Here is a 14,387-nt window from a genome sequence, read left to right as displayed (position 1 = left end):
TCACAGCCGCGGCTCTCTGTGTCCTGCCCACCTTCCCAGGGCATTCTCATTACCACTGGGAGGCATCTGGATGCAAGAAGCTGCAAGTTTCTGATGGCTACCTCTGGTTGAAGCATACTCAGCCCCTGTGTCGGGCAGGCTGGAAGTGCCAGGGAGTTACCCCCCAGAAGGAGCCCCGGACCCAAGATGAGTGTCGGCTGACAAACACCCCACAGGAAGCCCAACTCCAAGATGCCCTCTGCATGCTCCCTGAGTCTCTGGGAATCAAGCCTGGCTGTCCACAGTGGGGGGCTGCTCATTAATGCACTGACTGCCTTTCCTTCCCCACCTCACTTCTCTGTCCCCCATCAGGGCTTCTTGGGGTCACCTCCCAAATAGACTACTTCCCCTCACATCTTTGTCTCAGGTTCTGTTGCTGGGAGGGATCCAGCCCAAGACAGGGCATTTACTAAAAGGACAGGCCTAGATGTTGGGCAGGCATGATAGATACCCCTACAAACAGGGAGGGTGAATGTATCCTAGTCACTGAGCCAGGGACCCCTCTGGCTCACCATGACGGACCCTCTTCAGCTCCCTCTGACCTGAAATCCACCAAGCCCATGCACAGTACTGTACCTTCCCAACTCAGCTGCCAGCAAAGCCAAGGACAGATGGAGATGCCCTCTGAAGAGGCCAGAGCTTTCTGGACTAGGGTTTCTACAGCCTGTTGCCTCAGAACCCCTGGAGGTGCTCCCAATAGATTCCCAGACCCTCTGCCCCCAAGATTTTGATTCAGTGGGTCTAGGACAGGATCTGCAATCCTAGAACATTCTTGGGGACTACCCTCTGACCTGCATCCACGCTTGGGAATGGTCTTAGGAATATGCCACTGTGATGCAAAGGTGTCTGGGAAGTCCTCCATCTTGTCACTACTTCCTACCCTCGAACACTGGGAGCCAAACATCCAAGTGGCCCAGGGGCCAGCTGTGCACTGAAAGAAGGTAAAACACACAATGAGACTTCCAGGTGGAGTTGAAACACACGGGCCATGGAGGAACATGTCAAGTTGGTTGTTTACATTTCTGGAAGGAGGAGTTAAAACTTGAAGCTTCCTTCAATTTGCCTGCTTCCCTGGATAAGCAGCTACCCTCGAATTCCTGCACATGCTGTGAATGCCACCCCTCCCTTCCTTCCAACCTGGGTCACAAACCCAGAAGAGGGGCTGAGCTAAGAGGGAGAAATTACAGCAGCCTGGTCAGGGGTACCATGGCCTTTGGGTGATGGCTCACTAGGTGTGGGTTCAGCTATGCCCAAGAATACCAACAACTTGGTCTGTGGCTCCCACCATAGAACCCAAATGTAGCATCTTGGAAGGAGTATCACAGGCTGGCACAGCGGCTCTCAACTCGTCCATCCCTCCATCTTTGGGGGAGAGACAGAAACACACACAGACCCACAGACACATCCCTGCAGGAACTTGGGAGTCTGGGAACTGGCCTGTGATACTTCACTTCTCTGAACCAAATTCTTCCTTTCTAAAGTGAAACTAAACCAGCAGTACAGTAGATGGACTGCAGGATGGGCTCGATTAGCCTCCTGGACTCATGTCCCTTGGTATCTCCTCTAAGGGGTGGATTCTGTCTCCTTTCACCTTGAATCTGGGGACTGACAGAATGTGGTGAAAGTGAGGTCACACCAGTTCCGAGCTGAAGCTTCAAAACGCCTTGCAGGATCCTCTTCCAGGATCCCAGTCCCCACCTGGATCCCAAGGCTGAGCCAGCTTCCTGGAGGATGAGGCACTGGGGGGCACTATGTCATCAGCTGTGGCCACCCCAGACCAGCCCCCAGTAGGCCCATTAGCTGACTGCAGACAAACCAATGAGCCCAGCTGAAACCACTGATCAACAGAATCCCCTAGCTGGCCCTAGAATCATGAAAAATAATTATTCTTCCACAAGAAACAATAACTGGTTGTTGTTTTAAGCTGCCAAGTTTTGGACTGGTGATGCAGCACGAAGTAACTACTAAGTTATACCATGTCTCAGTCTGCTCAAGTTGCTATAACGAATACCATACACTGTGCGGCTTCAACACAACAGACATCTATTTCTCACAGCTCTGGAGGCTGGAAGTCCAAGAGCAGGGTGCCGGCAAATTCAATTCTCGGTGAGGTCCCACTTCTTGGCTTGTAGACAGCTGCCAGCTTTCTGTGTGTTTACACAACCTCCTCTTCGTGTGCGTGTGTGGAGAGGGTGCTCTTCTCTTTCCCTTGTAAGGGCGCTAATCCCGTCACGAGGGGACCATGCGCACGACCTCATCAAAACCTAATTAAACCAAAGGCCACCTCCTAATACCATCACATGGGTGGCGGGGGCGGGGAGATGTTAGGGCTTCAATACAGGATTCTTGGGGAGACATATTCAGTTTCTAATGTGCATGAGTCTACTTGAGGATCTGCTGAGAGCACATCCCCCACCCCCAAAATATCTGCTAAACACAGTGTAATGTATATCCGGGGGGAGGGGGTCGGGGGGGCTGCCAGGCACTTCCTGGAAACCCTCTGGGGCCATAGGTTACAAACTCAGATACTCACAGGGGTGGCAGGTCACAGGTCGCTAAGGTGGTGGTGAGCTGGAGAAGGCAGGCCCAGATGGGGACTGTGGATTCTCAGCTCTGGCAAGATGTTGCCCTGGAAAGGCTTCAGCAGGGGCTGCTGCCTTGCCCTCTTTTAAAAAGAATCCAGGAACACCTGGGTGGGTCAGTTGGTTAAGCATCCAACTTCGACTCAGGTCATGAGCTTGAGGTTCGTGGGTTCCAGCCCTGTGTTGGGCTATGTGCTGATAGCCTGGAGGCTGTTTTGGATTCTGTGTCTCCCTCTGTCTGCCCCTCACTTGCTTGCATGCTCTCTCAAAACTAAATAAACATATTAAAAATAAAAAGAAATCAGAAATCTTAAGTTGTTAATCTCTTGATTTTTAAATGCTGGTAACTATTAAATCACAGTGGACTAAACCTTTTCCTTTCAAAGTGTGGTCCAGACACCCAAGACCTCGTCTTCACCTGGGCGCTCGTCAGAGATTCAGACTCCCGTATCCCACCCTGGGCCAGAATTGGCACTTGAACAGTATCTCCAGGTGACTTGTGTGCACCATAAAGTGAGAAGCCCTGAATTAAACAAATAGATCAGGGAGCTCTAAGTACTTTGGGCTGCCTTTTTATGACCCATGAATCAAGTGAAGTAACCCTACATGTTAAGACCTAGGAACAACCAGAAGTCTACAACTCAGGATTCAGATGCCACCCCGGAGATCCTTTAATTACATCAATTTATTCAAGTGGTAGAAAAACTGTCTTGGCGGCTGGATGCCAAAATAGAAAGCTTGTAAACATGATTTCATCCCCTGTCCCCTCCAAGGAGCTTCCTATGATAGGAAACAGAATTCTAATTGGCAAATTCCATGATGAGGTCTGTGGAAAAGGATCCCGTGATGTAGCCATTGTCTCTTTAATCCACCCCTGCCCGGGGGGGCTGGCTGGACCCTGCCACTCAGACATGGTGCGGTCACGGCGAGTTCCATCGCTAACAGCTCCTGCTTCAGGAGGCCGGAGGCTCTTGGGCAGCAGAGAAGCCCTCACAGGCAGCAGACACAGGCAGGCAGGGAAGGAGCAGTCTCTCTCCAGGGAGCACTGTATTGCTAGGGTTGCATGGGTCACAGTAGGTGACCAGGTGAGAGCCCAGGGCCAGATGAGGGGCTGAGGCACAGGTGCTATCAGAAGCTTGGCTTGGCACCAGGGCTGAGATCACCCAGATGGTCAGCGGTCCTGAAACGTCCCTTGTGGAAGTCAGACCGTAACAAAATGAGCCTTCAGAGCAGGCTTTGACGGGAAGCTGGAGGTTTCAGTCCTTGAAGGGGTTGTGGGCATCACCCTGCTGTTCCTTCTCCCCGGCCAGGAGCTCCCCATTCATCTCCTGCAGTGGGTGGTAAACATAGGCCCCATCCAGATGCCGGCTCCGCTCTGCTCTTGAACCAAGGAGCAAGGACACGTTCACCACCGTGCTGATCAGCAGAAGGAAAACTAGGGCCAAGGTGAGGGCCAGCCAGGTGGTCCTGGGTGCAGAAGAGAAAGCCAGAACAGGCGGTTGTTGAGGAGTGCTGCAGGGGTTTCCCTCCCTCTCCTCCACCAGAAGGGAGGCACAAAGTCAGGGACCTCCAGGGGACTGTCCAGGAGCAAAATGGGCCTGGTAGGGCCAGGGGCACATTCCAAACCCATGCTCCAGGAGCAGCAGTGACAGTCACCGTGTGGGATGCAGGCCAGCACTGCCACATCCCCTGATATTTCAAGAGAAACCATTTTTTAATATCAATGTTACTGATTTTCAGATATTGTAATAAATCTTAAATTTTTTAAAATTATGCAGGCCAAATAAAATACAGTTGGGGATCTAATGATGATGTGGACCACAAAGACTGGTCTCTGTTCCAGACACTTCAAAGCAGACAGAGTGTGGAGAACAGCACCCCTGCCTCCCTCCTGTGGAGCTGGCGAGGGCTTCCAATGATCCTTGCATTCCTTCACGTGAATCTGTGGCCAAAGCCCTCAACACAAAAAGAGACACACGCAGATTGCTGGGGGGCATGGTCGTTAGCCCCCCATGGCTCCCCTTCCTTCCCCGACAGCTGCCAATGGGTTCTATGTCTGCACTGGGGAGGAAGAGCTCAGTCTCACATTTTGGGTGCATTTTCAAAGCACATTTCTATGGTTTTTTTTTTTTTTTTCAGGTGTGGCTCTGGCCTTTCAGAGCCTCACCCCAGACTCACCAGGTCAGGACCTCCAGGAGGGACCTGGGACCTGCATTATTGATGAGACTGACCCAAAGGACAATGCCAGGAGATTTTCATTCATACCCACACTTGATTCCCACCTCCAACGCGGGTGGGGCTGGGCTGGCACCCAGAGTTGGACCATGAGGTGAGAACTACCTTTGGGAAGTTCTCAAAGCAGGGTCCCCATACCAGCAGCATAGCATCACCTGGGATAGCACCGGGAATGCAGATTCTCAGGCTCCCCCGGCTTACTGAAGCAGAAACTCCAGAGATAGAATCCAGCAATCTCTTTTAATGCACCCTCCCAGAGGTCAGGTTTGAGATCCACCTCACTAGAAAACAGACATAAAGCCCACCACAAGGAGCACCCGGAAGTGGCTGAGGAAGTATGTGAATTCCTCAGGCTTGGCACTTGTGTACCAGGAGCTGAGAAAATAGGTCATGAGTCTCACCGCCAGGGAAAGGAACCCCATGCCCTGCCCCACTCAACTCCAACTGGGATGATGACTGGGGTCCTTCTCACCATTTCTGAGGACCACTTCAGTGGCTGTGAGCATCAGCTGTGACGCCCTCTGTGTTCACAGTGGAGAAATGTCATCTGGGTGCCCAGCGGCTACTTCCTAGCCCTGCCTCGTCCCTGAGCAAAGGCCATACCTCACAGGTGGAGGGAGGGGGGATTTCTTCCATCCCCGCCCCAAGTCCCACCTAATCTCCTACCCGGTGAGAAGGGAGAGTTCTCCTGTCCTCAGGGTGGCCTCGGATGGCCGGAAACACTGCTTCACTGTAAGACATCAGGGAGAGGCTGAGAGGCTGGGAGGGGAGGGGTATGCCCCCTCCTGCCCCCCGGGGATCTGGGAGGAGCCGCACCTTGGGAGAGGATGCTGTTAAGGGCTGGCGCCTGGGCCAGGCTACAGCTGCCGGTCTGGGGGTCACACGGACACTGGTGCTCACATTCGCAACGCCTCTGGCAGCCTGGCCCGTGCCAGCCGAGGGGACACTCTGCGGAGAGGAGGTACAAGTGGAGGACGCCTCGGTGGCAAGGCCTCTCTCTGCACTGACAGGATGGACCCCAGGTGTGCGCAGAACTGGGCTGAAGCACAAGTGCCCCCCAGGCCCCCCCAGGCTAGGCCCTGGAGGTACCCCTGGGTGGCATGGGGCCCATGTAGCTTACCCTGCTCACAGGTATGTCCAGTGAAGCCAGGAGGGCAGGTACATGTCCCCCCAACTGGGTCACAGGCAGCTCCATTCTGACACTGGCACCTCATGGCGCAGTCCTCCCCGAAGGAGCCATTGCTGCAGGCTGGAGGGGGGAAGGGGGGAGTCTTTTCAAAGTCCAGCCTTGCCTTTGCTAGGCTGGGGGCCAAGACTGTAGACAGATCTCAGTCACACCCAGGACCCTGTAGGCTCACGTATTCTTCCAACAGAAAGTTACGGACAATTCTACTTCCAGGCAGGCCCTGAGGCTATGCACTCATGGAGACTCTCGTCTAGATGGGCAGGTGGCCAGTGAGCCGCAAAGCAGATATGGAAGTACAGGTGAGGACAAGTGCAGGAGGGATGGGACCAAGCGCAGCAGCAGACCCCGGGAGGGGGTGGGATGGGCAAGCCCCCGAGGGCAGGGCACTTAAGCTGGGGGTTCGCAGAGCAGAGCTGGGTCAGTGAGTAGAGGAGGCTCTGGAGCACCCTGGCAGGTCAGGCTGAGGAGCTCATTTCTTCCACTTACTCAAAAGGAAGCCCTGAAAGATTTCAAACTGTGGATGGTTGCAGTGGGTTGAACTGTGCCCCCCAAAAGATATGTCCTAATCCTCAGAACCTGTGAACATGACCTTATTTGGAAACGGAGTGTTTGCAGATGTAATTAAGTTATAATCTTTAAGAGATGACAGCATCCTGGATTTAGGGTAGGCCCTAAATCCAATGACCTGGGATCCACGTAAGGAAATGGACAGACACAGGGAGAAGGCCGTGTGAAGAGGCAGAGACTGGAGTAACGTGGCCGCAAGCCAAAGAACGCCTGGAGCCACCAGGAGCCGGAAGGGGCAGGAAGGAGCCTCCCCTAGACCTTTTGGAGGGAGTGCCGGCCCTGCAGACACCATGAGTTTTGCAGCTGTGGCCTCCTGAACTGTGAGAGAATGAATTTCTGTTGTTCTCAGCCATGCAGTTTGTGGAATTTGTTGTGGCTGCTGCAGGACATCAATGCAATGATTTAGCCAGGTGAGAGGAAGACATAGGGAGCGGGATAAAAGCAGCTGCCACGCTTGCCCTCTCCCCATGTGTCCAGGGCCGGGGAGGCAGCTGGCCTGCTGGCTTTTACCTTCACTGCAGTTGGACCCCGTCCATCCAGCTTCACAGCGGCAGCCAGCTGCCAAGACAAGACCAAGAAGGCCAGGTGAGGGATCAGGCAGGGCCAAGGCAGTGAGAGCTGGGAGCCCCGGTCACAGCTGCCTCCCCAGAGACCCCACTCACTCTCTGTGCAAAGCCCGCGCTGGCTGCAGTTGGAGGGGCCACAGTCCAGCTTGTTGCAGGCAGCGCCCTGCCAGAAGTGCCCCGTGCACTGGCAGCGCCCCTCCACACAGGTCCCATGGCCGCTGCAGTCAGGCGGCTGGCAGCGGGGCTCGTGCAAACACACCACAGTAGACACGCGGCGCGGACAGCGCCACATGTTGTCCTGGCTGCAGGGGGACATCGTGTGTGAAGAGAGGCCATGGTGCTGGTGAGCCCCAGCTAGACCTTCTACCCCCTACTGTAGCCCCTGGGGGATGCCTCTCTCTCTCCACTGCCCCTTCTCCAGCCGCTTATAGGTTCATCCCACCCTGACAATCTCTTTCAACCCCAGGGCCTTTACACACGCTGTTCTCTCTGCCCAGAAGGATCTCCCAGCCCAGCCTTGCCACCTCCCCAACCTTTAGATCTCAAGTCAAGTTCCATTACGCTCAGAGAGGTCTTTCCTGACCTATCAACCCCCTTTCACTGGTGTGGATGGTACTCATACACTATGTATGATTCAACACTCTTCTTGTAAGCAGTGAGAAGCAGGGATCTTGGCTCTTCCTGCTCACTGCTGAATTCTCAGGGCCTGGCACACAGTAGGTACTCAATATTTGCTGAATGAGACAGCTGGGGACAGGCCTGGACAGAAGACCTCAAGAAGGGGGCTCTGGCATGCTTACCAGTGATCTGATGGGTAACTGGCCAAGGTCCCGTTGAGCACGAAGGTAGCGGAGCCCCCTCCATCGAGGTTGATGGCGTTGACCACATCCTGTTTCAGCAAAAACTCTGCCATCTCCCACAGGTTAATGCTGCAGCATAAGAGCATTAATGCTGACCATGTCCACCAGCGTTTCCAGTTTAACTGGTCTTACTTTCCATGGTGAACAGTATCACACTTGCTATGGCAGACAAATTTCTAAGTGGGCTCCCCCCAATAATGGCCTGTCTTAATCCCCGGGAGCTGTGAATATAATGGGAAATCACTCCCATGACTGTGTTATCTTGTACGGCTCAGCTGTCTGCAAGTAGGGACACTGCCCTGGATTATGGGTGGGCCCGATGGGATCACAAGAGTCTTAAAAGCACACCTTTCCCTGGCTGGTGGCAGAAGGTGAAGTGAGAGGTTTTGGAAATACAAAGGGGGCAAACGGACGGGACACATCTTTGCTGGCGTGAAGACAGGGAGGGTACATGCATGGGAAGGACTGTGGGCAGCCTGAAGGAACTGAAGGTCCCCTGGCCAACAACCAGTGAAGAAATACAGACTTCTGTCCTACAACCCCAAGGAAGTACATTCTTCCAACCCCCCCAAATGAGCTGGGAAGAGGATTCTTTCCCTGAAGCTCCAGATGAGAGCCCTGTCTGGAAAACAGCTTGATTTTGTCCAGGGGATACCTCAAACACAGAACCCAGTTGAGCCCTCCAGACTTCTGACCTACAGAACTGTGATCTAACAAATGGGGGCTGTTTGTGCTTGTGTGTTACTCAGCAAATAACAAACTAATACAGTCTCTTCACAGAGAAAGAAACTGGGCCTCAGAGAGGCTGAACGACTTGTCTGTGGCCACAGAGCTAGTGGACAGCAGAGCTGAGACTGGAACAGAGGTCTTCTCCCTGCTAACTTTGTAATTACTTCCTATTACCCCATCTGGAGCGCAGGAGAGAGGAGGCCTAAGTTGGGGGGATGGAGAGGAAGAGTGTGGAGGATGAGGAGTTCTCAGAACTGGGGCAGACGTAGGGACTCTTTTCGTGTGGGAAGGCAGGGGACAGATGGATGCGAACATCCCCAGGGAACAGCTGGGAGTCAGAAGGGCAGTTGTCGGTGGGCTGAAGTCCCTCAAAGCCGGACTCAGCCCAGGCCTGGCATTCCCAGTTTCCGGCACTCACCCCCGCTGCTCCGTCTGCCCATCTGCGTGGAAGAACACCAGCTGTCCCTTCCGGTCATGTCCCACTGCCGTCCTGGCTGACATCACATTCACAAATTTGCTAAAAGAACCTACAAGAGAAGAAGTCTGGCTGATGACCTCACCCTGTGGGAAGCCTCCTGGACTCTGCCTGTAGTTTCTGCCAGTCTAATGCCACTCTCCAACAGTTCACTTAGATCGCAGCTTCCTGCCTCCCATCTGCCCCATCCCACTCAGTCTCCACATAGTAGCCAGAGGGCTCTTCTCAGGTGAAAATTAAGTGACATCAGCTTCCAGGGGAAAACCCTCTAATAGCTTCCACTGTCCCCAGCACAAAAATCCAAGGCCCTGGCCTGCTTGTTCCACCTCATCTCTGGGGGCTCCCTTCTCACCACCCTGCAGCCACTTTCTACTTTAGGGCTTTTGCCCCTTCTGTTCCCTCTGGCTGGACTGTGCTTCCCCTCAGCTCTTCCCATGGTTTGCTATTTCCAATCTAGGGCATCTCCTCAGTGAAGCCTGCCCTGACTGCTCAGTCTAAAACAGCTCATCTCCACATCAGGGCCATAGCATCCTTTCACACCCCATTATTCCACACCTTGGCGCTTCTCAAATTGGAGAGCCCATCAGAATTACCCAGGGGGCTTGTTAAAACACACATTTGGGCCTCATGCGCAGGAAATCAGGATTCTGATTCAGACCTCCTTTCCTCTACCTGTCCCCTTTCCCCCAACTTTACTTTTCTTCCTCAGCACTTACCACTTCCTTTCATCTTCCTTTCAATACAAAGAAAGCACTTACCACTTCCTTTTATCTTAATTTCTGTAAAAAAGAAGCACTTACCACTTCCTTTCAATAGAAAAGTATCTATTTCCTTTCTTAAGTATGCCCCAAGAGCAGAGACCTTATTTTGTCATAATCACCACGGATCCTCTGTACCTAGAATAGTACTTGCTCAAAGACTTAAGAACAGACTCCTGCTCCAGCTCAGTGGTCCTGTTCTCAACAGGGCTGTGCCACAACCTGTCTGACCCCAAACCTGTCTCCTGTGTCTCATCACACTCGGCCGCCTGGCTCTCGTTGATGTAGACACTTCCATTGCGGATCAGCCACACGACCCCACTCAGCAGTTGCACAAATGGGTTCTTAGTGTCCAGCACCTCCTCTTCAGACAGGTACCTGGACACAGAAAAGGCAAGAGATTCACTCAGCAGCAGGGACAGCTGCGTTTAGTAGGGGTCCCACTACCCTTCCCTCCTCGGCTGGGCTGGTTGATTCTTCCTGGTTTCCCAGGAACCATCCTGGCCCTTAGTGCAGCCCTTGTAAATAGTCTACCCATCCCAGTTAACACTTCATCTAATATAAACAACCATTCTCAGCAGATCTCAAGTTCATCCTATAGCCCTTAATTTCCTAGGCCATCACTCTGGCCAAAATACCACCCGATGCCTACTGACGAACCCTGCAATTAAAGTGCCTATTCCCATTCTGCAGAATGGACGCCGAGGCTCAGCTTTGGTAAATGACCTGAACACACCACCATGGCCACAACCCAAATCTCAGGTCCTCTGCCTTCGACAGTAACGAGGCTCCCTGCTTTCTCACCCGGTGACCAGGGTCCCGTCGCGGCGGATCCCGAACTGCGCGTTCTGCAGCCCCCCGGCGCTGCTCACCGGGCGCCCGTCGCTCACCACGTTCCCCAGGCACTCGCCCGTGTCCATGCGGAAGAAGCCGCCGTTCTGGGCGACGCTGCAGCCAGCCGCCCTCGCCGTCTCCTCCACGGTGGCGCGGCGCCTCGAAGCGCAGCCGCCGGACCCACCGGGCTCCAGCACCGAGAAGGTACGCAGGGGCTCCGCTGCCCGCGTCAGATGGCCAGCCACCGCGCGGTCCGAGAAGTGTGAAACGAAGGTGCGGACCGCCAGACCGCGGGGGCTGGGGGCCGCCGGGGTAGGTGGCCAGCTCTCGTGCTCGCGGCTGCCGGCGCGCACCCTCGTGCAGTCCCGGGCGAAGCGCGCGCGCGCGTGGGAGTAGGGCAGCAGCAAGTCATCGTCGCGGGAGGCCCTGTGGGGACACGGCGGCCGTGAGCTCGGAGGGCTCAGGGGCGGAGTACTCCCGAACCAGGCTCAACCCTCGGGAGCTGTACTCACCCCGAGCCGAGGCTGCTGGTCGCCTCCCGGAGGAAGCCGAGCAGCGCAAAGAGGAAGACAAGCCAGCGACCCATGGAGGCCGCCATGTTGGACCCGGGACCTCCAATCACGTGGGACCACCCCACGTGACTCAAGGCTTTTGGTGGCCGCTTTCAGGCGGGACAGAATAATTTAGGGTCCTTTGGATATCGCGAGATCCGGTCCTATCACTTTATGTGTTTTTTTTTGTTTTGGTTTGGTTTTTTTCAGAAGAGGCGTGGCACTCATGGTGGTGGGAAAATTCGTGTTTACGTAATTCCAAAGATACCGGAGGTTGTAAGAGTAATGTAAAGAACTCCCATATGCCTTCTGCTTATCTTTACCAATTGTTAACTTTCGTCTCATTTGGTTTATCATTTCAACTTTATTCGTATACTTACCGCCCCTGCCCCCGAACATTTGCAACCAAGTTGCAGACATCTTTTACTAACAAGGACATCTTCTTACATAATCACAGGCCGAGTAAAATTAAGACATTACATACTGATAGTTTGTGAACCAATCCACAGTTCACATTCAAGTTTTTCCAATTTTCTGTATGATGTCCTTATTTCCCCCACGTCCAGGGTCTAATACAGGAGTTGCATTTAGTTGTCATGTCTGTTTAGTCTCCCTGATTCTGGAACAGTTTCTCAGCCTTGGTGTTCTATGACCTTCACATTTTGGAAGAGGACAGACAAGTTGCATTGAGAACATAATCAGCAGGGATCTTTACTTAAAAATTAAGATTTTTTTGGGGGGGGGCGCCTGAGTGACTCAGTCGGTTAAGCCTCCGACTTCAGGTGATGATCTCAGAGCTCAGCTGGAGAGTTCTGCCAGCTTAGAGCTCTGTGCTGACAGCTCAGAGCCTGGAGTGTGCTTCAGATTCTATGTCCCTCTCTCTGTCCCTCCCCCCTCTCAAGAATAAACAAACATTTAAAAAAATTTTTTAAGGAATTTCTTTTTTTAATTTATTTACTTTGAGAGAGAGACAGAGAGACAGAGAGAGAGAGAGAGCACGAGCAGGGGAAGGGCAGAGAGGGAGAGAGAGAGAGAATCCCAAGCAGGCTCTGAGCTGAGCCTGATGAGAGTTCAGTCTCATGACTGTGAGATCATGACCTGAACTGAAACCAAGAGGCAGACATTCAACCGACTGAGCCATCCAGGTGCCCCTAAAAATTAAGAATTTTAAGATGGAGACAGCAGAGTGTGAACGCAAGCATGGGACCCATCCTTGTGCAGGCCCTCTGTATCTGCACAGGTCAGAAGTCCACGAAGCTGGCCAGTTACTTTACTTCAAACTTCCTTTGAGGGAATACTTCTCTTTGGGCTTCTGGTCCAGGGCAGTGGTCAGAGTTAGGTTGCCTTTTGGTGCCAGTGCAACGTATAGGCCACCTTGGAGACAGTACAAGTTGAGTTAGCCTTTCGTGCACAGGTATTCAGGGCCATACCAGCCACCAGCCACCAGCCTGTTTTGGTTCACAGTCAGCGTGGTTAGTGCCTGACCTCAGACCCCTCTTTGGACCACTGCCCCCTAAAGCCAGTTAGGGTCAGTGTACTGGATTCGATAGTGTTCCCCCAAATTCACATCTTTCCCAGAACTTCAGAATGTGACCTTTGGAAATAGGATCTTTGCAGATGTAATTCATGAAGATGAAGTCATAGTGGAATTGGGTGGGCCCTAGATCCAGCCTGACTGGTGTCCTTGTGAGAAGACACACAGAGAGAGGCATGCACAGAGGAAAGAAAGCCATGTGAAGAAAGAGGCAGAGACTGCCAATACAACTACAAGTCAAAGAGCACCAAAGATTTCTGGTAACTACCAGAAGCTAGGAGAGAGAAACATATTCTTCCGTCAAGAATTCAGAGGGAGAATGGGGCGCCTGGGTGGCGCAGTCGGTTAAGCGTCCGACTTCAGCCAGGTCACAATCTCGCGGTCCGGGAGTTCGAGCCCCGCGTCAGGCTCTGGGCTGATGGCTCGGAGCCTGGAGCCTGTTTCCGATTCTGTGTCTCCCTCTCTCTCTGCCCCTCCCCCGTTCATGCTCTGTCTCTCTCTGTCCCAAAAATAAATAAAACGTTGAAAAAAAATTAAAAAAAAAAAAGAATTCAGAGGGAGAATAGCCCTGCTGACACTTTAATTTTGGAACTGATACAGTCAAAGCCCTCACATGAACCCCCAAGAGTGGCTCTGAGGCTTGTGGGGGGAACAAGTTAGTTCAAGTCAGTTAACCACATTCAAAATGACTTCCTTTTTGGGGTTAAATGATCCGGCTTAATGCAAATATATTGATGGGAAGGGATTATGTCTTTCTTATCTTTACATCCAGGAGTCAAAAATCATTAGCAAACAAACCCAGACCTGCCGCCAGCTTCCTTGCCCCCGGAAGTCTTCTTTTCTCTACGTCAACTGGGCGATGTGGGTGCAGGCAGTCTCTAGTGAGCTCTGGGTCTCCTCCCAGCTTTGTCACTCCTTTAACAAACACATAATATGCACATAATATCTAAGCACATATGTGCTATTGAAATTCTCCATTTGCTGAGAAGCCTATGACATTAATTAAACAAGGAGGCCATCGGATTGATGTGGCTTTATGCCAAGGCTGCTGTTAAAAAACAAAATTCAACTGAGTAAATTTAAAGATCAAATTGACTTTATTCAACGACTCATGAACTAAGCAGCATTCCATCTAGCAAATAGAAAGGAGCTCCAAAGAGTCGTACAAAATGAAAGGTGTTTATAGGCAGACAGGGAGTGAGACAAAGAAAGATTGTTTCTGGCAACTTCACCTTCCTTTGGGGGAAGGGCAGGGGCCTATCTTGTATATGACTTCACTAGTGCTGACCAGGTTACTCCAGACTGGAGTTAAAACTTTCATTCCTGGAAGAGGCTGAAACTGCAGTTAAGTTAGGTATTAAGTCTTGGTTTGCTGACGTGGGGCTTGGCATATGTGACTCTATTTGGGGCCCTTTGTCTCTCTTCCTTCCTTCCTTCCTTCCTTCCTTCCTTCCTTCCTTCCTTCCTTCCT

At 52.5% G+C, this 14,387-nt stretch overlaps 1 protein-coding gene across 2 annotated transcripts; it reads right to left on the bottom strand.

Moving 5' to 3' along the window:
• Positions 1-3,287: 3,287 nt before the first annotated feature.
• NAGPA (N-acetylglucosamine-1-phosphodiester alpha-N-acetylglucosaminidase) lies at positions 3,288-11,486 on the bottom strand. Of its 2 annotated transcripts, none has more exons than XM_040459075.1 (11): positions 11,344-11,482; positions 10,802-11,257; positions 10,236-10,375; positions 9,183-9,291; positions 7,976-8,104; positions 7,272-7,477; positions 7,120-7,167; positions 5,977-6,105; positions 5,673-5,804; positions 5,523-5,586; positions 3,288-4,088 (listed from the first exon to the last, which is right to left on the bottom strand). In XM_040459075.1, the coding sequence occupies exons 1-11, from the start codon at positions 11,427-11,429 to the stop codon at positions 3,878-3,880; spliced, it is 1,710 nt and encodes a 569-aa protein (XP_040315009.1). In that variant the 5' UTR covers positions 11,430-11,482; the 3' UTR covers positions 3,288-3,877. The 2 variants fall into 2 exon arrangements, with proteins under 2 accessions (XP_040315009.1, XP_040315010.1); XM_040459076.1 differs by having other exon boundaries at positions 3,980-4,088; positions 5,511-5,586; positions 11,344-11,486.
• Positions 11,487-14,387: the final 2,901 nt, after the last annotated feature.

The sequence above is a fragment of the Herpailurus yagouaroundi genome, unplaced genomic scaffold (genome assembly GCF_014898765.1).
Source record: "Herpailurus yagouaroundi ecotype Mexico unplaced genomic scaffold, PumYag 222, whole genome shotgun sequence".
NCBI lineage: Eukaryota > Metazoa > Chordata > Mammalia > Carnivora > Felidae > Herpailurus > Herpailurus yagouaroundi.
Note: the sequence above shows the minus strand (reverse complement) of the source record. Positions and strands in the feature narration are given on the sequence as shown.

What these genes read in the sequence shown, in the direction of transcription:
- NAGPA (XM_040459075.1), bottom strand. Translation starts at nt 11,429, where the DNA reads ATGGCGGCCTCCATGGGTCGCTGGCTTGTCTTCCTCTTTGCGCTGCTC. An exon ending in TGATGAGACACAGGAGACAG is followed by an intron (nt 9,292 to 10,235) that starts GTTTGGGGTCAG and finishes CTTCTCTTGTAG; the next exon opens with GTTCTTTTAGCAAATTTGTG. An exon ending in TAACAGCATCCTCTCCCAAG is followed by an intron (nt 5,587 to 5,672) that starts GTGCGGCTCCTC and finishes GATGTCTTACAG; the next exon opens with TGAAGCAGTGTTTCCGGCCA.